The sequence below is a fragment of the Mugil cephalus genome, chromosome 7, assembly GCF_022458985.1.
Source record: "Mugil cephalus isolate CIBA_MC_2020 chromosome 7, CIBA_Mcephalus_1.1, whole genome shotgun sequence".
Classification (NCBI taxonomy): Eukaryota; Metazoa; Chordata; class Actinopteri; order Mugiliformes; family Mugilidae; genus Mugil; species Mugil cephalus.
In genome coordinates, this window is record NC_061776.1 from 21458059 (window position 1) to 21483500 (window position 25442).

The 25442-nt window shown below is 40.7% G+C and overlaps 3 protein-coding genes across 3 annotated transcripts; 2 read left to right on the forward strand and 1 right to left on the reverse strand.

The window, feature by feature from the left end:
- The first annotated feature begins 11968 nt into the window (after positions 1 to 11968).
- On the forward strand, positions 11969 to 14344 carry LOC125011085 (protein shisa-like-2A). Its single transcript, XM_047590087.1, has 3 exons — positions 11969 to 12293; positions 12728 to 12864; positions 13067 to 14344. The coding sequence occupies exons 1-3, from the start codon at positions 12112 to 12114 to the stop codon at positions 13249 to 13251; spliced, it is 504 nt and encodes a 167-aa protein (XP_047446043.1). The 5' UTR covers positions 11969 to 12111; the 3' UTR covers positions 13252 to 14344.
- Positions 14345 to 20271: 5927 nt separating this feature from the next.
- On the forward strand, positions 20272 to 22668 carry LOC125010734 (leucine-rich repeat-containing protein 19-like). Its single transcript, XM_047589517.1, has 3 exons — positions 20272 to 20374; positions 21223 to 21398; positions 21562 to 22668. Exons 2-3 carry the CDS (start codon positions 21227 to 21229, stop codon positions 21954 to 21956), a joined length of 567 nt encoding a protein of 188 aa, XP_047445473.1. The 5' UTR covers positions 20272 to 20374; positions 21223 to 21226; the 3' UTR covers positions 21957 to 22668.
- An 85-nt stretch (positions 22669 to 22753) lies between these two features.
- tmem125b (transmembrane protein 125b) lies at positions 22754 to 24517 on the reverse strand. The gene is made up of 2 exons (XM_047589516.1): positions 23837 to 24517; positions 22754 to 23716 (listed from the first exon to the last, which is right to left on the reverse strand). Exon 2 carries the CDS (start codon positions 23674 to 23676, stop codon positions 22978 to 22980), a length of 699 nt encoding a protein of 232 aa, XP_047445472.1. The 5' UTR covers positions 23677 to 23716; positions 23837 to 24517; the 3' UTR covers positions 22754 to 22977.
- Between the last annotated feature and the right edge of the window lie 925 nt (positions 24518 to 25442).

Genomic DNA, 25442 nt, shown 5'->3' on the forward strand with positions numbered 1-25442 from the left:
CCAACAGGCAAATTCCTGCTGATGGCCAACAGGGGGCTCTGCGACAGCTGGTGGTATTGTCATCAGGGTTAATACTACGATCCTATTAGGGCGCGCTGCACAACTCAGATCTAAGGCTGGATTAGAGAGCTCTCTGAACAATTGGACAGCAGATTGTTCCCGTCCACCGAAAGAAAAAGAGGGGAAAAAAAAAATTAAACAAAAATGGCACAAGTGACGTGAGGTAAAGAACAACAACACCTAATAAATAAGTAAAATCTGGTCCTTACAGCACATTTCTGATTTGGTACAGTACAGATGATTCCACATAATCATAACATGAGATGATAGAAATGGGAATGTGTCATCCGGACAAGTGTCGTGTAAAACCAATCAGAAGCTACAGCTTAGCTCCAGTGTAAATGAAAAGGGTGCCATGCCATGCACAGTCAGACTCCACATTTTTTTCCATTTAACAAATTCAGCAAAATGATTTGATGTACTCGGCAGATCTTCACCGGAGCCGAATCAGCTCCTCAAAGAAACATTTGAGTGCTGGAAATAGTAACAGAATATAAATGTGAACCCTTATGGAAGTCATTACATCGCTGTAAAGTAATGTTATCAAAGACTACAAAGGAAAGCTACCTGCTCGAGTGTGGATAAAGAGGGGACATTATATGGAGAAGTGATGCATAAAATGATAAACCCTCACAGTAATTACCTCTTATTTTTCACAGGGATTAAAAGTGCACTGGAGGACGGTGGACAACGAGGAAGAAGAAAGAACCAGTAAATACTACAAGGGAGATGTGGTGTTGTCAGCCTCTGCAACGCGCGTTGTGGTATCACAAAGGTAACCAATTAAACTAATAAACCTCAGGGGCCCTGTACGTGTTGAGGACTTTTCAAATAAATCCTAACAGAGTGGAAAGACTGAGATAAGATAATGACTCACACTGCAATCTTTATGAACAGGCATTAGAAGCGAGCACACATTTAGAAAGAAAATAACCATTCACACCATTCATTTGGGAAATATAGTTCAGAGCATGCTGTGCAGCGAGATTAATGACAGATGGAACAGAGTCCAGTTAAAAGTCCTCTCGCCACCATCTCCCTTAATGAGCTTCACTCCTTAAACACACTTAGAAATCCTTTGGTGTTTTCAAGGAAATCATCCCCCACTGAAAAACTCATTGTGCACTGTGAGGGGTAAATAAGGAAAATGGAGACACTGTGAATACCAAAAAGTCAAACCCAAGGAGCTCAGCAGTCCTTATTTAATGTGTTGTGTTTGATGTGTTTTCATGTTCACAAGAAAAGAGTGAACATCCTCTTTTGTGGTATTCACTACTTCTAGAGTGCTTTGAGTTGCATGTTTTGCATTTGCGGTAACAGCGGAGGTAGCAAATAGCAAACTGATGGTAATTAATTTAATCTTATGGAGTTTTTCGTTTACAGTTTGTTTGGGCAACATGATGGGATTCCAAGTGGCTTCAAAACACCAACACGCCTCATGCTCTTCCTTCCTGAACTCTGTCCTCATCCCGCTAGCCGTTATCTTTTGAGGCTTCTAGATTCAGACTGTAACCTAGCAACCCAGTGTTCCCATGACTTACGGCCAAGCATTTTGTGCACACAATTTTCCACAAGCTCAGATGTTTCGAAGGTCACAACTGTGTGTTAAAGATGCCTCAGGTCCATTAGGTGTCCTAGTTAGTGATACAATGGAGAACCAGAAAGCAAGAAGAACCGAGACCAATAATACACTTTTGCTTTCCCTACAACAACATACAAAATGTGTCTACTTGAAAAATATCTACTTCAGTGTGGTCCTGAGGAGATCTACTAAGGGTCACTTCATATACCCCAGTCTGTCACGACAAGGTGGCAAGGTTTTTTGTGGCATCCTGATGGAACAGAAATAGGCACCAGTGGTTTACGATAATGATGTGGAGTTACACGATGAGTGGTTCCTGAGTGAAGCTTCTGAGACACGTACAGGAACACGTGAGTGGTAGTGAATGACAACTAAGGACGCAGGAGGGGAACAGAAGGCCACAAAGTCGAAGTCAAATTCAGCTTCTCTGTCAGTTTCTTACCACACATACAAAAGGAATCAGCAAAACCTTTCTCACTATCCCACGATGAAGAAGTGAAAACAATTATATATATACATAAAAAAGCAGGATGAAAATACAGCACTAGAGCAAACATCCCTCATGTGTATGGGGGATACATATGAAGTTATAAAGCCAAGAAAGGAGGTCTGATACAAGCCTGTGCACCTCAGGCTCTCCATCACCATGATTACTGCCATGTCCTACACAGTTCATTTCATTTCCATTACCAACAATCCTCCATGTGTGACACATGATGCAAACCAGAGCAAACTAACTCAACAAGCTTTCACAAGATGGGCAATATTACTCTAATTGTAATCCCATATGTCGCATCTGCCGCGCTGTGTAATCAGCGACAGGGCTGTTAAATGTGTATAGGTTCTTCTCTGAGCAGGTACACACAGACAATATCGATCTGAAACTTTACTCTTACTTTACACCAGGTTCTCATATATCACAAAAGGGCTAATCATCGTCCATCCCTTTTGCAGCGCTCCCTTTGGGTCATGAAGCCCTTCTGGTATGAAACCTTTCGACAGTTATTACATCATTAAAGATGTGAATGCTGAAGGAATAATTTGCATAGTGCCACTGAGCGCAAAGGATGGTGTGCTGAATATTGATGGATGCAGGCCTCCTATGGAACCTCAGATGAAAAAAAAATATTGAATGCACTGAGTGAATGTACACTATATGCTGTGTATATATCTTCCAAAAGCTTGAAGGCTCAATTCACGAATTTAAGCTCAAAATATGAGCTTAAATGCTTTGAGTATGCTCACAACTCTTTGCGTGTGCACTAAAGGGTGGGTTAAATGTAGAGAAGTCATTTTATGTATGTGTGTGGACATACATAATCAATGAATGCCATCAAAAAGCGCTGTTCAGCTAATATGAAATTTACGCTTGCATTTATGCTTAGATTTAACCTTGCAATTAATATTTTTGTGACATTCACCAGACAGAAGATCGCATCGAACACAGCATGTGCTGTCCTGTAAATACAACGCATCAAGTTTTTGTCATAAGTGAAGGACTGATTCTTAGCTTTCTGAAAAAATGTTTTTTTTTAGCCACTGAAATGGACTTAACCCCGTTTTGGTGGTTAAAATAAAAAAGAGTATTTCTTGGGGTGTTACGGTATATGGATGTCTCTAGAAATATTCTGGACTCTTGTATCTGCAGTGTGTTTTATTACACGTACAATCTCAGAGTGTCTAAATAAAAAAAAATCTGGCTCAGATCTAGGTTTGAAATTGTTTCTTGAGCTCTGAGTGAAACTGAAGAAGAATGCAGCATAAAATAAATGTCAGGACGTCACTGAATGATACTTGTCTCCTGTCTGATGAGATTATTGACCTTTTACTCTGGAGCCCATTTTGCTCTGAACCGTTCTGATATCCAATATTCGCGTGCCCCTGAAATGCTCAGACGATGTGATGCACTGCATTTGTATCCAGGGGAATAACTGCAACTTTTTCGTTTAGAAGGTGCATAACAAAAGTAGCAATTAGAGTGATAGAAGCTGCCCACACTCACAGTCGGCAGATTGTTGCTATGCAGTCTACAGCGTGCACTGAGGAGGTCAGCGCTGTCATGTTCTGTGGCAGAGATGAAGGGCGTTCACGGCATCTTTCTACAGGCAGATTGATAGTTTGGAGGGAGAAGCAGACGGGGGTGGAGGAGTCAATGGAGGGCTGGTTGACGTGTCAGTGACTGGTCATTTCATCTCTGTGATCACTTGCCTCTCCTGCAGTGGCATGCAAATAAACAAACTCTATTTATGAGCAACTAGGTGTGTGTTCAATCCTCCTCCCCTGCCTCCCCTCCCGCCGCCGCTGCAAATAATCCCCTTTCTTCTGCCAATTTTCCCCTGTTTCTGGATTGGTCTGGCAAAGATAATCTGGGATTAGAGCAAGCAGTCAGGAATGGTGTGCTCCTCATTCATTTAGATGGAGCATGGACATGTTCAACGCCCACAGGTCACCTGCTGTGTGCCTTTACATATAAATATTCTTTCTGTTCCCATGTGTTGCTCAGATGCCTTGTTGGTTCATGTTGAGAATCCAGATTATTCCAGTGTCATCAGGCAGACGTTACCCACCAAACACCTGACGTCATTTGGCTAAATCTGGTCGGTCCGTCATAGCCTGGATTTAGCCCAGAAATAGTCGCTGAAAATTGGGCTGTGTTTGGTCTGTTCAATTTTGTCCAAATTTAGTCCAAAAAATGTTGAAAATTCTGATTTGGAGAAGAAGAGGAAGAAGAAGAATCGGAATGGCCGGGAGTCAGAGTGATGGGTACAGGATTGCTGGTGGGCTGCTGCTCCCTTCGTATACAATTTTCCAATTACACTGAAAGAAATTACCGTAGTATTTGATGCCATTCCATCTCCGCAGTGCTTTTTAGTGGCCCTCCACCTACCTTCATGTGACTCCCTCCTCAGCGAAGTCGACTCACGAGTTGGAAAATTTTGTTTCTTGCAACATCCTCAAAATAATAATAGAAACACACGTGTCTTAATTCAGAAAGATATAGTCTCTATTTCACTTGTTATGTCATATTGGAATTGATTTGTGAATGACAACAACTAGAGGAAAGTCTGGTTGATTCCCCATAAACACCTTGTGAATAAGGTGAAGGAAAAGTCATTTAGAATTATTCACAAATATTACCCTAATAATACATAGTGAAATTTAAAAGAGACACAAACACAAACTGTTCTAAGAACCACACAGAAACAGTGTTGCACCTTTTTTTGGCATTGTTCACACACCAAAGAATTCTGGCAAGACTTCAAAGAAGTCAAGTGCTCATAATTTGAACGCTAACTGATATTACTCGCACTCCTTTCTTCATTGTATTGCTGATAGTTGCTGATCTTACCAGGCTAGATGGCTGTACATCTAAAGGTTTTTCCCATCTTTAATTTAACTTTAACTTAACTTTTATTTATATTCAGTTTGTGGGCCTTCAGACTTGAAGGAATATGTTTCATTTTGGTAGTTTTGTTTGAGTGTGGGGAGTAGAGGGAAATGCATTGTAAATGCAAACATGGTATTTAATTAAAAATAGTAAATTGACTTAAATCTGTTTTTATGAAATTGCTGTTAACACTCCCTTTTAGTAAGTTACTTGTAATTTGTGGTTGAAAAATCTCACCAGTTCAGTCTACTAGAGCTGGATTCATTTAGAAAAAGAATGTTTTCAATAATTGTGCTTTTTTTCTGAGTTGGAAAGTACATTTACTCAATACTGCACTTAAGTACAAAATACTTTAAGTACTTGAGTTTTTTTTTGTTTTCATATTACTTTTTACTTTTACTCCTTTCAGAGGGAAATATTGTACTTTTTACATCACTACATATGTAATATCACATAGGCCTATGTGATATATAATAATAATCAGTAGTATGCTACTTTTACTTTTAATGTTATATGTTTTTACTTCATTGAAATTTTCACTGCAGGACCTGTACTTGTATTGTAACAGAGTAGTTTCATGGTGTGGTATTAGTACTTTTGCTTCGGTTATGGATTTGAAAACTTTTTTTTTTTTCCCGAGCTGTGGGCATGCACAGCTTATTCCTCTCTACGTTTGACGGTCAACATCATACCCGCAACGACGAGGAGCTGGACCTAATCAATGCAACGACACTCGTTAACATTATTTTCTGCATTCTTGTGCTTGGCACACTCATTTGGTGAGTAATATTTTACCCTTGTTTAGACCGTTTTCTTTCTGTAAGTAAGCGGCATATTTTTCGTGCTTGCTACTAGGGATCGACCGATATGGATTTCTCAGGGCCGATACCGATTGTTAATAACCAAGTGAAAACCGATAGCCGATATGTAGAACCGATATGCATTTCCAGTAAGAATGATTTTTTTTTTTTTTTTTTTTTTTTAATGCAATAACAAGTAGCAGGTGAAGAGAAGTAAGCAGCAACAGCAGCAACAACAACAGCAGGAGCAGCAGCACAGATGCCTCAAGGAAGTCAGGGAATCGATCCCTCGCCCTCTAGTTGTCAGGAGGTACCGGTGTCCATCGAGATGACGATATGAGCTTAGTCCCGACCCATTTGTAGGCGTCCCCCCATCCCACAAACAGGCAGGAACAGGAACAGTCCCCACATGGTTAAACCCCCTCCTCCACTGATGTCTGACTCGCAGCAACTAGTGGAGGAGAAGGTGTCCCCAGACGTAAGTAACCAACCCCTCCACTGCTCTCTGTCTCGCAGCAGTCAGTGGAGGGGAAGGTATCCTCACTAGTAGGTAACCTCCTGCTTGAGCTCTCTGTTGGAATTGTCTAGGAAGATAATTTAAGAAAAGACTTTAGTTATTCCTGTGTGGAAATTAGGATGTTAGAGTGACACTGAGCAAACTGAGCAAAAAAACAAAAACAAAAAAAAAAAAAAACAGGAAGATGGCTGTGCCTGTTGCAATAAAAGTTTTGGCAATCTACTAGTCGAATGATGATCACCTTAACATTCCACTCGTAGTCATTATAGTAGTAGCCAAAAATGGCTACATTTCAGTGGCACTATAACACTAATTACAGCAGATGTGGTCTATTCATGGGCTGCCTGGAAGCTGTAAATACATCGTACTGACAACAAAAGTAGTGTCAGTAGTGTAGGGTCATTACATTTGATGGGTCTAAACTGACAGATTGGGAGTGGTCACAGTCATTTGTATAAAATCTAAACAGAAAGCAATGCTGGTCCTTTACTGAAAGGATAAATTTCCATGTTCTTGCTGAGACGTAGATGTCTGCCTGCCATATATAATGATACAAACTATAGCCACTTAGCTTGTGTTAGTGTAAATACATCTGTACAACCACTACCTGTCATGTTTATACTTTGACTTTAATGCAGAAATTATTTTTATTAACTAAGCTGCAGAAGTGAAGGTGTTTTTGTTTTTTTACCTGAAAATTTGGTTGAAAATTTTTCTCCCCTTTCAGCCTTGACCGTTATGCTAAGCTAGCCATTTACATTGTCCTCTTCTAAGTTTCGTCAAAAACACAAATAAGTGCACATCTATATCACCATTCCACCGACCAAGAGGTGTATGTGTGTGTTATGTCATTGTGTTATGTGTCATGTCACGTTTGCTGGTTTGGCCAAAAATGGCGGAAGTGAATGGTGAATGGTAATTTTGCCATATTTCTAAAGGCTTCATCCTTTTGACTTTGCATTTCCTACATTAAGCTCATTTGCTCACTAAACTGTATCAGTGCCTTCTGTAAACAAACAACTGTCCAGCGAAAAACTCAAGGCGCATGGTTCATGTCATTTTGAACTCCTCTCGTGTGTTGTGAACACGACTTCACATGTCAAAACCACAAAGTTTGACCTTAAGGCGTCATTAGTCACATTACACGCCATGTTGTCATTGGCTTACATGAACTGCCGTGTTGATGGGCTTACAGGAACTGCTGAGCTTCTGCAGGGAGTGGTGTGTTTATTCGGCCAATACCAACAGTCTTTCTCAATTAGTGACGGCACCTTTACCACAGCCGCAGCCATTCAATGAACTAAATGCTAAAATGAAAAAAAAAAGTTTCATTCATCTTGCCTCTGGCAGAGACCGTCTCCAAACCATCTGGCTTTTCAATCACTTCTGCTTCCGACAGTTGGGCTGCGCCGTGCTGCTGAGCGCTTCATCTGAGCTCCCACACCACGACTGATGGAAGTTATTCACCAGGTTATACTGCCTGTTCAGCGTAATAATTTAACGTGATGTCTTTCGCATGCAGACTCCTCATAATTCATCACTCGTTACTTAAATGCATTCATTTATCATCCACAATCCACCAGAATCCACCAGCTTCATTGGGCAAGAACCGAGTGTGTTTACTCAGTGGTACAAAACAAGCACTTAAATAAGCATAAATGCGTAAAACATAGAAAAAACTGTACAACATAAATTAGACAACGAGAATTTAGAATAAAAAAAATCAAAACACTGGCCTGAGGGGAGGAGTCACAGCAAATTGTTCAGATAAACAGCGATGTTTCATTTGAGCAACATGACTCCTGCATTAGTAGTGACATGACAGCACCCATTCATCCAGTCATAGGTCTGCACTATATAGAGAAAAAAAAAACATGAGCTATATTTAGTCATAAGTGCAATATGCTTCAAAATAGTGACATTATGTGAACATGGACATAATATTTGCCTTTTTCATTTGAGCTGGTGATTCTGTTCTGTTTTTTGTTTTTTTTCCATGTATATAGAAATAGATACATACACACATATATATGTATCCACACACACCAGGTGCACAATCTACCAAGGAAAAGAAAAAACAAAGAAAAGCAACAATTACTAAGCAAAGAATAACATCATAACCACAAATAGTTTAAACTCTAAGCCAAAATCACTCTGGTTATCCATTATCGAGAAAAAGCTCATCCCGACCATATTTCTTGTATGTGAGTCTCTCTAAGGAAAAAATAAAAATTGTAAGATGGTCTACAAACAACTTAAATGAAGGACGTAATTCATCTTTCCATAATGTAAGTATATGTTTTATGTTTCGTGTATATGTCATGGAGTAAATAAAAACATGTGTTAAATCACACTCTAATTCTAAAACTGATTTGGTATAAAGATTAACTGAAGCCCAGACAGGTTTTAATGCCAAAATAAATCCATAAATGTTCCTTGTTTGGTTTTACATCTAGGGCAGAGAGGTGATTTACTTTTGGAGATTTTATGCAATTTGATGGGGTGAGGTAGAATTTTTGGATAAATTTAAAATTAGTTTCTTTAATCTTATTACTCGTAAATGGAACGTGTAATTTTTTGATTTTCTCCAAAATCTTTGGGAAAGATGAATATCCTCCTTTAGACAGCACATCACAAAATTCACTAATTTTACTTTTCAGTGTGACTGATGTCAACCGTAGATTCTCTATTTCAGATGTAATAAAACTCAAAGTACCCTCCTTAATAAGTGTACAAACTACACAACTCTACTGCAAATATTTTAAAAAGTCAATGCCAGGGAGACCATACTCCACTCTTACACCCTCAAATGATTTTTACCTTTTGTCTATAGAGTCAGATACCACTGAGTCCTGGCAGCTGGAGACGGTGGCGAGGTTTTCTGACAAATGCCACACTCATGACTCTAAAACTCTGAATTTTACTCACTCTAGCTCGCGTCAAAATGTGCACTGAAGCTTGTCCAATATGACTGAGGGACGATGTCATTACATGGTAAATTTGTCTCTACTCAGGACTCTCTGCTGGACAATAAATGCCTGAGAAAAGGTTTAAGAAATATTATTGGCATCAGTCTGCGTTAGTATGGGTCAAAGCAGACATGAGTCATTCTGAACTTTACAGCGTTTTCACCTAATGGAGCTTTGACGTCTTTTTAAAGTCACAATGACATTAGACGGGGTCCTCTGAAATATCACAGAACTTGCTGCCTTGTGTTCTAAGCTGACTTTTGTTCAAGCAAAAAGTATATTGCCTTATATCTAGTTGGTATAATTTAGTGGCTCTGGTTCACTCACTCATTCATTCATTCATTCATTTGCTGTCACTGCTCGTCCCCCAGTCTTTCTCAGGGCCAACACAGACAGACAGACAATCTTTCACACATAGGAAGAACATGAATAACTACAGTTTTTTTGCCACTGGTTTGACTCACTTCTTGAAACAGAAATCACATTCAAGATCATTTGGCAAAAACAGTCTTACAGTTCAGCACCACGGCATAGCTCACTTGCCAAAGCTCCTCCAAAACTGTTCACTCATGCTTCAAAATTAAATTCTTTTCTCATATAAATAGTCAGTATCCCCCAAATGCATCATCCCTTTGGCACTGTGTAAGCACTGAAAGTCAAAATGATTAGATGTTTTGTCACTATGGCAGAGGACCATTGAAGTATCCGTCATGTCCACCTCACACACACACACACAAAAGAAGTTTATATGTAGCCTACAGCGCTGTAAACAAAGCTGGAGTTTCACAGCTAACACTTGCTCACTGCTGTCTGTCTGGCCACAGATTCTCATCCACATCACAGCATATATTCTCCCTTGTGATGGAAGAAATGACATACATGTCGCAGCCACCCCCTACACTGATCTCCTGTAATATCTTCACACGCAGTGTCTATTGTGTTGAGCAGGGACTCTGACTGCGTTAGTCAAGTTCTAGTTTCACCTGACTGTCAGTTGATCAGTTTATCAAATATTACAAGAGCGTCATATATGATATTCAGGGTATTATGTTCTAATTTACAATTAACAGTTGAACAGACATGTGATGACATCCTGACATTGGTCCGTTACACTGCACCACTAGTGATGTACAACCTGTGCACATGCAATTTCTCATGCAGCTGGTCTCAGATGAGGAGTGTATGCAAACACTTGCTTCCTTTTCCCCACTGGAACAGAACACAGTCAATAATATTTCATCCAAAGTCTAGGTCTTATAATTGCTACAGAGGAGAATCAACGCCTCCTGAAAACACTGAGGAGAACTGCGCTGTAACTTAATACAATTATTATTACTGCTCACTGGTTACAGGTCACGGTTAAGGATCAGTTTTAATGAATACTCCCACTCCTGAGTGCAACCACTTTCTGCAGAGTTTTGAAACTCTGGAAAAGCTATGCAGACCTGAATTTGAATATGTATGAGGAAAATTTGCGTTTTGCAAAAGCTGTGTTGAACATTTAGATAAAACTGAGTCAACTTTGAGGCAGAAACGAAGCGATGAGATGAGCTACAGGTGCAAACTGTTAGGACCTGTGCACCAACACTGCATGGTTCCAAATTAAACGAACCATTTAAACCAAAAGTGCCGTCCAAAGTAGGAATAAAAGAGTGTGTGTGTGTGTGTGTATGCGTGTTGGTGACAAGGCAGGAAGAGGCAGAGAGAGAGAGGGAGAGAGAGAGAGAGAGAGAGAGAGAGAGAGAGAGAGAGAGCAGTTTCTTTCAGATTCAAAGTGATGTTCGATACCACCGATTTCCTTTCCGATCCGATAGTAAATTTCAGGCTGGTCAATCTCATTTCATCTTCTTCTACCGCTTATCCTCACTCGGGTCGCGGGTGTTGCTGGAGCCTATCCCAGCTGTTATCGTGTGAGAGGCGGGGTACACCCTGGACAAGTCGCCAGCCTATCGCAGGGCGCCGATACTTCGGCGTAAATACCATTGATGGTGTCTGGTAAATCTAAAAAAGTGGCGTAGTTCACGAAAAAAGGGTTCATAAAGAATACAAGACATCAGATTAATTAATTAATTAATTAATTTTAAACTCAGTATATTGAAGTAGAGTTTTCTTTTTTCTTTTCATCTTCTTCTTCTTCTTTTTTTTTTTTTTTACTATATATACGTGCTAATACAACGACAGAAAACCCAAAGAGAGGACACAATCATGAAAGTGGTGTTTCAGACCCTAACGAAAATAAGTTAAATAATAACACCATTAGCATGAACTATGGTTTAATTATGAAAAAGTACTATAAAATTAAAACTTACTTCTGATACTCTCCTATTCTGTCCATCTCATCATAATGCCTGTAATTGTGTGTTGTGGTATAACCTGAGGTGTCTCACGAGGTTTGTTGTGTTACCACGACTCAACAGTTCTGTTACTTTCCACTGTGTTCCTGTTAATGATATAGTCTACATTACCTCAAAATACGCGAAGTATCAAAGGTACCGATATTTTGATTTGTGCATCGATTTTATAGCGTGAAGATCTGGTTTCGGGGGAATCGATATTTCTGATCCCGGGGTATCGATATTTCAGTATCGATCCGCACATCACTACCTCAAAGTTTTCCATCTCCGTGTTCATTCATCGGGAATCACAGAGCTGATGAGGAAACACGCACACCGCCGGTGATCCGTCGGCGACTCGGACACAATCAGTCACGCTGGAATCTTCCTCCGCTTCACTTCAACTCACTGATCATACACATATAGTTATTTTTCAATATCATTATCTCCCCCTGCCGCAGCATGAGCGCTGAATGCAGCGGATACAACAGCGCGGACGGCGTTTTTGTGGATGCCTTCTCTTGTCCCAAAACGGGGAGCGCAGCCGTGGCTGTGTACTGCTGTGGATTTAATGACGTTAAGTATTGCTGTGATGACCCCAACAGCTTTTTCCCGTATGAGTACGGATACATGTGGTGGTTGAGGTAATCAGCTTCTTCCACTTTCTTCCTTGTTGAGTCTCCTGTCCTAAACATGTTTAAAAGGTCGTTTATGCTGCAGGTAGTCCTGTGCTTCATAGATGGGCTAATCACAGTGCAACTCAAAGATTTGCAACATGTGGCAGAAAATTATTTTGGACTAGTTTTTATATAAATCTACTGCTGTGTTACTATGAGGAAGCTGAATGCAGAAGCATGCCAGTGACAATTGAACAGTGACAGAAAGGTTTTTTTTTCTTCATTCTCAGTCAGGAGACATTTGAGTAATTAATTTAATTCATCTACACCACTTTTATCTGTGGGCAAAAACAAACAAATGTTTTTCACCTTAATATTTTTCCTAATGTTGATGGGATTTACCTCTGTGGATCTTCCTTCATTCAATATTTGCACCTTTGTCTTCTCTCCTCTCCTCTCAGTATCGGTGCCCTGGTTGGTCTGTCAATTGCAGCGGTCGTCCTCCTTGCCTTCCTCGTCACGGTTTGTGTCCTCTGCTACCTCTTTATCGCTACCAAACCCAGCCGCCTTGACAACGGCCTACCCCTAAGAGCGCCAGGTTGGTGTTGGCTCTTTTTAAGCACACTTCATCAGCAGGAATTTGCTGTGGCTGTACGCTGTTTCTGAAAGCCTCACATGTTGGTGTGTTTTGTGTTGGATTAAAGCATGAACTGAACTGCAGATATTTTTTTTTTTTTTTTTTAATGCATGTTATTCGGGTGATGTTGAACAATTTGTGCAACTGTCTGTGTGCTTTACAGCAGGAGATCCCAGTGAGGGACCCAGCCATGTGAGAGTGATATGTTCCTCTGGTCCGCAGGGAATCAGAAAACTCTTCATGAGCAGGAGGTTGGACTGTGATAACCAGCCTCCGGACCCAGATCGTCTTTTCCAGAGGTGTTTCACAGCCACGGTCACCGGAGTAAAAGTGGAAAGTCCTTCATAAGCCGCTGAGCAATTTCTTCAATGGAAAACAGAATTTACGGTGTGTCGAAGAAGCAACTGGAGGCACCCAGCTTCCGATGGACAGCTGTGAGTGTAAAGAAACACGTGGTGTGCAGAGGAGTCCTGGAGGTTCACACTTACACAGGCAGCTGAAGACCACTCTTACAAAGCACGCATTATGAAATGTCTTGTCTTGGTGAGTTAGTCATAAGTCATGCACTAATTTTCTCTATTTTTCACTGCCTCCTTGAGAGTGGAAAAGAGTTGTCATTTTTTTAAGTAAGAAACTCCATATTGTGGCTTTATGCAAGCCAAAAAATCATTAAGACCTATGCTATCTAGTCTATGTTCAGGGTGTACAGTTTTATTGACCTTCAGAGACAACGCTGAAAAAGTGGCATACGGCAAGAACAGGATTCTAGATGAACCAGGACCACATGAGAACTTGTGCTGCAAGCATGTAAAATCAGGACTTGGAGTGACGTGGAACGCTGCTGATCTGTAGCTGTCTTGTATCACATTTTACTCAGGGACTAGAGAATTAGTTCGGACACACTGATCCTTTAACTAGTGAAGGTTATGACAAAAGATGAATTAATTCATCATGACAGTAAACTTACTTTGTCAGGGTGCTGTATGCCAGGACAGTAGCAGGAGGGAAGAACCGCTAAGTCCTTGCAGGGGGGGAGGTTGGGGTGGATGGATGAGTCTATTTACGCACACCAAGCCACTGTCCGTTTCCCTCGTAATAACCTTGTGTTTAATATCAATGGAGCTACTGTATTTTAGACCAAGCCGAACTTCTTTCATCACCCCTAAAAATGCTGTGCCGAATGCAAGGGGAGTTGAAAAAATACTTTGCAGGATATACTTTACAAGATGAATCCTCAAACCATCTGAACAGTGTGCCATTTACAGTATGGCAGAACGTTTTGTCTGTTTGTCACATACACCGGTCAGGCATAACATTATGACCATCTTCCTCGTATTGTGTAGGTCGCCCTTGTGACTTCAAACAAGTTGAATAGACATCAGAGAATGGACATGGGTCTTCTGAGGGTGTCCTGTGGTGTCTGGGAACACAGTGTTGTTAGTGGGGGTCTTTGGGTCCTATGGGTGGAGGGGAGGGGCCTCTGTGGATCATCCCACAGTTATGTGATCAGTTTGGGATCTAGTGAATGTGGAGACCAGGTCAACACCTTGTGCTGTTTTTCATGTTTTTTATTTATTTACTTTTTTAGAGTTGTTCCTAAACCGTTTTTGTATGAGTCTGTCTGTGTCTCGCTGCATCCAGCTGTCGTGTCGCTGTGTGGGGTGGGGGTGCCTGGTCTGGTCTAGCCGGGTGACACATGTCTAAGTAACATACACATGACTGCCAGGTCTCAGCAGATCACTGTGCTGTCGCAACATGGTCAGTGTTATTCACTTCTCTTGTCAGTGGTTTTAATGTTGTGGCTGATCGGTGTTCAGAACACAAACACAGTACATTTGGCGTAGAACTACTTCAAACACATCGCACTGCAAACAGGAGTAATGTCTCTTGTCTCTTGTTGTCACTCATTAACACACTATGCTCTCCATCCGCTGTACAGTCAACTCGTTCAAGTGCCCTTCTTTTTGTAAGCATTTCTAAATCCATTCAATACGCCTTACATTTGTAATGAAATTTCGCTTGTGTGCTTGTCACTGTGGATGGTAGCCTAACAGGTTTTTCACTTTGTCATCAGTTCTGTTCCATTGTCAGCTGTTTTCTGTTAAAATGTGCTGCAAAAATGAACACAACAGAAACGACCTCGTTTAACAATGCGTTTACAATTAAAAAGTGTGCGCAAACTGTCAAATGTAAGATAATCTGATCGTCTGACATGTCTTGTATGTATTGTTCATGTTGATGCAAAGGAAGTGATGAACATTGTAATTTTACTTTCATGTACGTGTCAAAGATTGAAAGAGGAAAACAACACTGGTGGCTCGCTTTAACTTCATGTCACAGCCGTATATGTTTGAAGGCAGTGCTTTTCAAAGGCATTCACTGAGGTCTTGAAAAAAGCATCAAATAGAAGAATAAATAAAAGACCTGTCTATTTGGCAATGATGCTGCCGTTTCAGTGATTAACTACCCAGATGCCATGTGATGGAAAAACAGGTTCAAATAATGTTTAACTACGATTTTAACACCCACACAGGCACTGCATATGTTTTCTACACAAGACTTTCAACATGGAAACAGATAATGACGATCAAGTCTTTTGCTGCAATGGCACCATTGCTTTTCCCAATTGGTTTATCTCGCTCCCTTAAGTAGCACAAATGTACTTTTCGCAGAATCGGTTTGATACACACCTCAAAGCGAGCGGGTGTTTGCTGGGTTTGTATTTAACACATTCAGCCGAGCAGTTCTAATGAAGAATATTTCCGCCCCTGCATATTTTGCAAGCACATGTGTGAAACTGAATAAGACAACCCTGATGAGATTGGGTCTTAGTTGTTTTTTCTGCACTAAATGTTTGAGCTGAGATCTGGAGAGAGATTAGACAACAGAATTAGAATAAAGCGTTTCATTAGATTAAATATTGGTACATGTCCTAATAATACACAATTTTTCAAAAACGGTTTTCCAGGAAATGACAGGATAAATCTAAAATCTGAAACAGTTTTGTCATTACTGATATTGTTACATGCGTTTAAGAGAGAACAACTTGATAAGTCAAAGAGACATACATTTAGGCAGTTCAGAATGGCTGCTGGATTTGGGTTTCTTTCTGTTATCTGCATGAAAGCAGAGCGTTGGAAAGTTAGCAGACACACCATGGTGAGAGGATTCAGTGAACCGGACGACAGGGATAAGTAACCCACTTTGGTCATTGCATAGCTCTAAGATTAAGGCGGTGTTGCTCATTGCCTTATTACTTTTCTTGGGCTCAAATGAATTTAATTCAGATGAACATCATGAATATTCAAACAGCCCTCAGTGACAGATTATAAGTGCACCAGAGCTTAGAAGCACTTAAGACATGACAAATGCTCACACTTGACCGTCTCTCGGTGTAACTGTACTCTAATGTGCACATCGGGTGAAAAAGTGATTCCTGGAATAAAGAACAGCATGAATGGCAAAGCCTCCATTAGCATGTGTTAGTTCAACACAGACAATTTGTGGTATACCGTATTAATAATCTGTGGTAATGGACAAAATGTGCTCTCAGTGTACGGTGGTGTGAAAACATGTTCGCTCCCGTCCTGATTTCTTATTTTTTTGTACATTTGTCACACCTGAATGTTTCAGATCAAACTAATTTAAATATTAGTCAAAGATAATGCATGTAAACACAAAATTTTTCAATTTTTTAAATGACGGTTTTTATTATTGAGGGAAAAACAAAATCCAAACCTACATGGCCCTGTGTGAAGACGGGACTGTCCCCTAAACCTAATAACTGGCTGGGCCACCCCTAGCAGCAACAACTGCCATCAAGTGTTCAATGACTCTTTTACAGAGCTGTGGAGGAATTCTGGCCCACTCATCTTTGCAGAATAGTTGTATTTCAGCCACGCTGGAGGGGTTTTGAGCATGAACCAACTTTTTAAGGTCATGCCACAACATCTCAATAGGATTCAGGTCAGGACTTTGACTAGGCCCCTCCAAAGTCTTCATTTAGTTTTTCTCCATCCATTCAGAGGTGGACTTGCTGGTGTGTTTTGGCCTTAGGACAACGGATGAAATTTAGCAACTGTGCATATTTACATTGATGCTTTTGCTGGTACGTTGATTAATGTGTATTGTCCTAATCAAATAAATAAATGAAATAAAATAAAAATAAATTGTCTTGCTGGAGAAAACAAGTTATCTTCAACTTGAGGTCAGGAACAGATGACTGGACATTCTCCTTCAGGAGTTTTTGATAGAAGCAGAATTCATGGGTCCATTTATCACAGTAAGTCTTCCAGGTCCTGAAGCAGCAAACCAGCCCCAGATCATCACACTACTACTACCAGATTTTACTGTTGGGATGATACTCACCCAGATACAGTGTTACTTTTACTCCAGATGTAAAGGGGCACATACCTACCAATAAGTTCAAATTTGAGTGTTTCCCAGAAGTCTTGGGGATCATCAAGATATTTTCTGGCCAAACTGAGATGATTCTTTATGTTCTTTTTACATTTTGGTCTTGAGCTCCGCCATGCAGGTCATTTTAGCCCAGTCTGTTTCTTATGGTAGAGTCATGAACAAAGACCTTAACTGAGCCAAATGAGGCCTGTTGTTCTTTGGATGTTGTTGTGGCGTCTTTTGTGACCTCTTGGATGAGTCATCGGTTGGTCACTCCTGAGAAGGTTCACCACTGTTCTGTTTTCACCGTTTGTGGATAATGGTTCTCACTGGAGTCCCATATCTTTAGAGATGGCTTAAGAATCTTTTCCAGACTGATAGATCTCAGTTACGTAATCAGGCCTGGGTGTGGCTGGAGAAACTGAACTCAGGTATAATAAACCACAGTTATGTTTTAACAGGAGGATAATCACCTTTTCCACACAGAGCCATGTAGGTTTGGATTTTTTCTCCCTTAATAATAAAAACTGTATTATAAAATCTGCATTTTGTGTTTGCTCGTGTTATCTTTGTCTTATATTTTAATTTGTTTGGTGATCTGAAACATTTAGGTGTGACAAATATGCAAAAAGATAAGAAACCAGGAGGGGGGCAAACACCTTTTCTCACAGCTGTATGTCTGCATTAAGCAGGCAGCAAGAGAAGAGGAAAATATTCAGGGATTATAGCTATCTTTCTTTTTTCTTTTGCCTTTTGCGTTTATGCAATTAAGGATTCTTATTTCCCTCTCCACCCTCCTACGGCCACCATAGAACAGACCACGCCAAATCAAATAGTTTTTTTGTTTGTTTTTTTTACACAAGCGATAGATCAAAATTTATCTCTTTTCAGGAATATTAATACATTCTTCACAAATTATGAAATTTATGGCCATCAGATTAAGTGGACGGAACGCAGAGAATGAAGGGACCGTCCACAAATTGTCAAGCTAATCCAAAAATGTGCACGTCAGCATTCCTATTGATTTAATTTTTGTCCTTTGGGTTAACATGTCTGCTGGCTGAGCCCTCCTTCCTGGCTGTAGATGAGGTTGGTGCACAGTTAAAGGTCCACGGGAAGACGACCAATATCAGGACAGGTCCAAATAAAGAAGTGGAACTGAAATCTTGCACATTGCCACCTTGTCTATTAGTAATATTTATACAGTTCCTTAATTAAAAGAAAGGTTTGGCTGCGCTGATTAAGAGAAAAAAAAAACAACACATCCACCAAGAGAAAAGCTACATACATTTGAGATGAAAGACTTCGCACTCGTGTAAAAAAGAAAAAAAAAGAAAGTAGTGCCAATTTAGCAGATAACTGTGTGCTTTGAAAGTGCTGCTTTGAAGTCACTGTTTCCTCAAAGAAAAAATTCTCTCAAATCTTTGGCTCTAGTTCATGTCTTATTTAGACAAAAACTGTTATAGGGTCAATATATAATTAAGGGACTTTGAAGTCTATGGGATATGTCCTGAATGCATTTTTATTAAATGTAAAAAGAATAATGTTTTTCATCTGTATTATTATCATGTATTTCACACTATAAAATGATTATGACATCACTAAAATGTCAACAAAATCACCATTCAAATTTAATAGCAACCACCTTCTAATTAGCTAAATAATAATAAAATGAGATTATTCAAAATTTGTTTTGATTGTGTTTTTTTATTAAGTTAACATAATGATGACAAGTTACCCATTACAAACTAATTACAATGGAGTGCGTTAGATTCAAATCACATGAACTGCTCCAAGGTACGTTCTCCTCCTCTTTCTTAGTTATTTAGTATAAAGTAATGTGTGAGTCGAGTGTGGATTTATCACATGTCAACAGTGTCACTAAAATAAATGTATAAATAACTTTCAATTTCAATTTACTGAATTGTATATATAATATTTAGAAGAATCTGTCTGTAAAAATGCCATATGGTGATTGGTTACAGGTGGCCATGTTGATTTTAGGCCTGAAAACAGCCAAAATGTGATTAACTATGATACCTGTCAACCATGTTAAACCCAAAAAGTCCCACAATTATATATTGGCCCTATGAACTGTTATTACTGTGTAAATAGTATTTTTAACGTCTCACTCTCAGGTCCATCTCTCGGTTCAAAGTGGGCTCGGTCATTAACTCTGGGCCATTCTTTATGATCATAAGGACAGAGTGCATAATGAGAGTATAAGAGTTTAGTGGTTAACGAGGGGCAAATTCAACTGTCCGGTCACAGTTCCTAAGAACTCCACGGGTGCAGGTAACACAGAGATCATAATGGATGGGCAACCTGGAAGCGTTTCATTCAAGTTGCTTTTCTAACCGCCCTCCTCTCAGCACCTCTGATTACAGAGCTGACAGTTTAGTGCAAAACTATGGTGTACATAATGTAACGCTGATATCACATTTCACAGGATGAGAATGGGATAAATAAAGAATTCTTTTGTATTATTTTATGTCATCCAAAAAATATCAAATAGGTCCACCTCATCTAACTGGAGCAGTAACTCATCACATTCATTCATCAGTAGACACAGAAAAGATGTTTTGAGCTGCTTACTTCCTCTTTACATCATCTTTGCATAATTTTTTAATACTGTCGGTCAAGTGACACGACTGATATGAGGCCTGATGCCTGTGTGCTGTGGTTTTGCATCATCCGTTTTGTGTGATTACAGTGCCACTATCTGGCCTGAGAGCACAGATGCACCTGTTGAGATTAGTTCATTGTCAGACAGTTTTGAATGACCTGCACTGACAGCAGATTTAAAAAAAAAAATAAATAAAAAAATAAAAAATATAAAAATTCAACTGCAGATTTATTTAAAAATCTGAACAGAAAATGTTTTCATTACCGGCTGAAAAACTGCTAGTTAGGAAGTCCTAACATGACAAACCTCATGAAGTTACTCATTAACGTCTCTGTCTTAAGGCATGGCAAAGGAGGGGACATTATGACATTACGGCTTGTCTTGCAACCTTTGCTCACTAGGTTTCTTTATTTTGGCAAAAGGAGTGGAAGAGGAAGGACACAAAAGGTAAGACTTCATTTTATACAAATATACATATATACACAGTATATATATTGTGTGTTATATATTTTGCTATTTATGTTAACCGACAGTTGGAACATTGTGAGTTCCTGGTGCGAGACTTTACTGGGCGGCAATGCTGTGAATGTTGTTGTCATATGACTTCATATATGACTCAGCTGGCGTGTGCTGATCTGTACCATTGAAGAAATGCACAGCAGCTTGATAAATGGAAGAAATGTACAGAATATGGCTGAACATGCTGCTGGACTCTTGGATTAAATGTATTTATGCAGTGTGTTTACAGATGGTTTAAGGTTAATTAGTAAGCAGTTCAGGTCTATAAACGCGAACATTCCTCACCCTCACATCACGTGACAGAGTCTGAGAGAAAGAGTTTGTGTTAATATTTCCTTTCTAATGCCACGAGACACATGTTCAGACTGCCTCCAGCTCAGTGTTTACTTATTTGTTACATGCTTTAAACTTCTATATTTGGAGTTTACTACGTGTTTGTCCGTGATATTTCGGGGTTATTATTCTGAACTCCCGTACATGATGGCGTCTGCTAATTCGAACATAATTCCTTTACTTTTACAACCAGACTGGATGAAAAGTATAAGGCAAAAATGAAAGGATAAGAATTTCTTCAACAACATGTTTCCAGTTTGTTCAGTTCAACCTTAATGTGGTGAGATGATGATTAAACCTGTGATGTTCTACTGCTGGTTTAACAGAGAGAAAATAAGGACACTGGATTTTAAGTTCTGTACCAAAATAGTTTGACTCTTTTCAAGAACTTCAGTAAGTCTAATCACTAATCTTCACTGATCTTTCCTTTGTTTTTGGGACAGAACGATGGGCCAGTGGAGCTGCATCATCTCTGTGGCATTTTTTCTCTTTGAAGCTTTCATCAGAGATGTGCATGCTGCTACTCTGTCTGATGTTGGGGGACAAAAAAGCTCACAGAGGCATCTTCTGATGGAGGAAGACTATCCTCCCTACAGCACCAACAGTTCACAGAATGCAAGTGAGTAAAATCAATTCCCGACTTTACCATCTCCCAGCTATTTACAACCAGGAGGGTTTGATGAGCTTTGCACTCTGCTGCCACAGCCTATGAATCCGCTGGTATTGACCCTTTCCTGTTTTTGTAGACGTTCAGATGCAATAAAATTTCCCCCATTCGTCAGGTGCAACCAACCCAGACACAAGCCCAAAGACGCTGGAGTGGTCCTATTTGGCGGCGGCACTGGGCACGCTCCTCACCCTGTCGCTCCTCATCGTGATGGCTGTCAAGTGTCGCATTTTCCACCGCTTTCTGGCCAGCTACAGGCACTCCCTCCTCCAGGAGGCTGACGGGACCAGCCAGTACGGGCAAGAGGAGGTGTATTTCCCCAACAGCGTGTCCGGCCGACTCGGGGTGGTTGGACGGACCCAGAGTAGGCCCGATGAAGACGACGACGGCTTCATTGAGGACAACTACATCCAGACCTGCGAGAAGGACAGGGCAGACAGAGAGAGGCAGGTAGAGGAGGGTGGGATGGAGGAAGACAGCGACGAAGAGCTTCACTTCAGTATAGGCTGATTAGATGAAGTTTAGATGAAAAAAACAAAACAAACACATGGTTCACTAATGAATGAGAGAGATGCAGAGAGATTTTGGGGCAGTGAAGAAGAAACTCAGAACATTTCTGAGTTGAGAGCTCTTAAAATGAATCAATACAAAGAAATGCTGAGAGGAGAAAATACTTTTTTTTTAAGTTAGAATCTGTCCTCTTTTTATTTTTATTTTTTTATCTCAATATAACCTGAATATAAGAGTTTCCTCTGCACAGCAGGTGTATGATGTTTGTTTCAAGCTTCTTGGATGTTTAAATACACAGTGGGTTCCAACCACAAAAGCCTTTTCGGATGAGATAACGGCAAAGAATGAAATTATATTACACTGAGATAAAAGTCGACTGCACCTTGCTGATCAACATTTGATTCGCCAATTCCACGTATGAAAATCTATGAAACTTTTACCTCACATATTAAATACGTTTCTTACACTGATATCATGTTATGTATGTACATTGTATGTCCAGCAAGAATCCTAGAAAACTGGCACATGTGGTTTTCCTCCTAACTGAGAGTATCTGAGAGCAGAAGCCAGTAACTGGTATAAATAAAACATTCACTCATTCACTTACCTTTGGTCCACTTAATTATGTTTTGGATGTGGTCTGAATACTGTGTGTAGTAATGAATGATTTCACTGAACGTGCACTTCATGAATAAATTCATCAGTCCTGAAAGCTTTGCTCTCTTGTTATATACTTATATAGCCAGTGTTCGCCTTGACACAGACACAACCAACAGAGTAATGTTTTGATACTCATCAAGTCTTTATTTATAAGACACATTACATCCATTCAGACAGTAAACCAAGAGAAATGTGAATCTATCAAATCATCGTTCTGCCACAAACTGTCAAAATGTGTAATTTTGATAATATTTAGAGACAAAAAAGATGAGTTGCTGACAATACTGGGCCCAGATTCCTCTCTTTTGTTGTTACACATTTCATGCATTCTTCCCCCTCGCAGACTTCACTGAGAGTGGGTTCAGATTAGACTGGTCCTGCTGGAGGACGCCTCTCTGGGTCCCATCTGTCCACCTGAGACGCTGAACACACGGACCCCTCGACTCCCCAGCATCCTCGCTCTGCTCGTTCTCATCCTTCTCCTCCTCCTCTGCTCCCTTCTTCTTTTGAGGTACACTAGAGCACTGTAGCCCACTACAGCTAAGGACATGCCTGCGCCCGCAGCCATCAGCACCAGACCAGACACCAGCATGTCCCCTCTGTCGTGGCCCCGGCGGCCGATCGTTGCCAGGCAGAGCAGGGCAGTCCCGCACAGCGTCACTGCGATCCCCACCGCCAAAATCAGAGCTGGGTCAGCCCTGCCACCGCTCTTCAGCTGGTCGATCCGACGCCGGCTGTGCACGCAGTTCATGTCCTGGATGGCAGAGCTGAGGAGCTGCTTGAGTAGAACAGCGAGGGCCAAGAGGCAGAGGGTGGTGCCCACTCCCAGACGCCATTCCCCCGACAGGCTGGTTGTGGTGGAGAGGAGGCCCACACCGCCGAGGCCCAGCCCCATGATGAGCGCAACGGAGGCACAGTAGCACAGCAAGGAGCGTCGTGGCTCTCTGAACCACCACAGCTCCACTTGGTCTTCCAGAACACGTCGCCGCGCAAAGGTGGGGTCCAGGTAGAGGCCCGAGGACCCGTGCACGGCGTGATAGAAGGTCTGCATCTCAGGCATGGCAAGGCACAGCTCAATCAGCACGAAACCAGCCTGACATCTTAAATGAGAACACAATTCAAAAAAGTCACAGCAATTAGTCTATTCACCACGACTTGGTTGCCAGTACAACAGAAATGTCGTGTCCCTGATCTCAGCGCGTGTGAAAACACTTACTCACCATGTGCTAGATAAGTGTCTTGTGTTGCTGTCCTTCCATCTGCATCCCATCTGACACTTTTTGTCAGAGCATTACAGTAGACACTTTGGATGGTCCCACAGTCATTTGGTGTTGTTGTTGTTTCATGCTGTAGAAGAGATGTCATCCATCAAACAATAATCCAGTTTAAAGGAGCTACGTCCACTGGTCCAGTATTATGTTTCATTTGCTGAAGCCGGTCTCAGGGGTGAAACACAGATAGCAAAGTATCAAACTGGAAGCAGAAAATCAGCAGAAGCACAGAAGCAGGAACTCCGCAAAGTGGAACTCAAAGGGAGTGGAGAAGTGATGATGTTATTTACGTAGCTCGTGCACTTTCTGCCAAGCCTTCATCAGCACGCGCTGAAACAGATCCATAATCTCTTTACGTTCTCAGTGCCAGGCAGAACAGACCACCCCTCACTCCTCCTCCTCCTCAGCTCATCACTCAGGAACACCATCTTGTCTGGTTAAGTGGGAAAAAGAAGGGTCACAATAGCAGTGTTGGATCATGGTTTGGACAGAGATTGGCGACATTGTCCACCATGCCCCAACACAGACAATGGGCTGACGGATCAATACAATGACTGTGCTGCAGAGGGCGGCCAGTGATGCGCGGGGGGGGCATGGAGGGGTGATGCGTTGCTGCCGTGGAGGGCTGAGTGATGTCAGAGTGTGCTGATAATGGAGGGTCTGTGATCCCAAGGCTAGCGTCATTCACACACTGAGCCGGCAGACTGGCTGCACCTCTTCAGAGAGGAGCTCGCTAACCTGGGCCTGATGGTCTGTGCCACACACCCACCATAGCTGACGACATTCGTTGAAATGTGTTTTTACAGGCATCTATGTGGTGGACTGCGTCCAAGGTCATTTTGTAGATTTTTTTTTTTTTAAAGTTTCTTATAGTAGTTTGGTTGGTCTGACAGCAGCATGTAAGAATAGATTCTTCTCCGATGGTAATGTGCCACATTTATTGCCCTCGCTCTTTGTTTTCACCCGCCACCAGTGACTGATGCTGAGTCTCTGCTGTCATCTCTGATGAACGATAGCCAGTCTCATCTTTAAATATAACTAAAATGTGGTTTTGTTGGATGGATGGATGGATGGATGGATGGATGGATGGATGGATGGATGGATGGATGGATGGATGGATGGATGGATGGAAATATGTTCATGTGTGAGAAAAATATGAACTTCACAGTATAATCTTGATAAGCAGAACTTTACCACACTGCTTATTACAATGACTGGATTTAATATTAGAAAAAAAGTTGCGATTACAATAAAGTAATAAAGATAAGATAAGATAAGATAAGATAAGATAAGATAAGATAAGATAAGATAAGATAAGATAAGATAAGATAAGATAAGATAAGCCTTTTTTATTCTCAATATAAAAACCAGCAGACATTCAGCAATCACAGTGCACATATAGTTTGGCCTAAAGAAGAGTATAAAATAAGAGTATAAAAAACAGGAAAAATATATTACAAACAAACAAAGCATAAGCAGGATTGTTGCACTATGTCTATTTGTTCACTGAAGATACTGTAAAAGTATAAAATAAATAAATAATTGGTCACAGTAC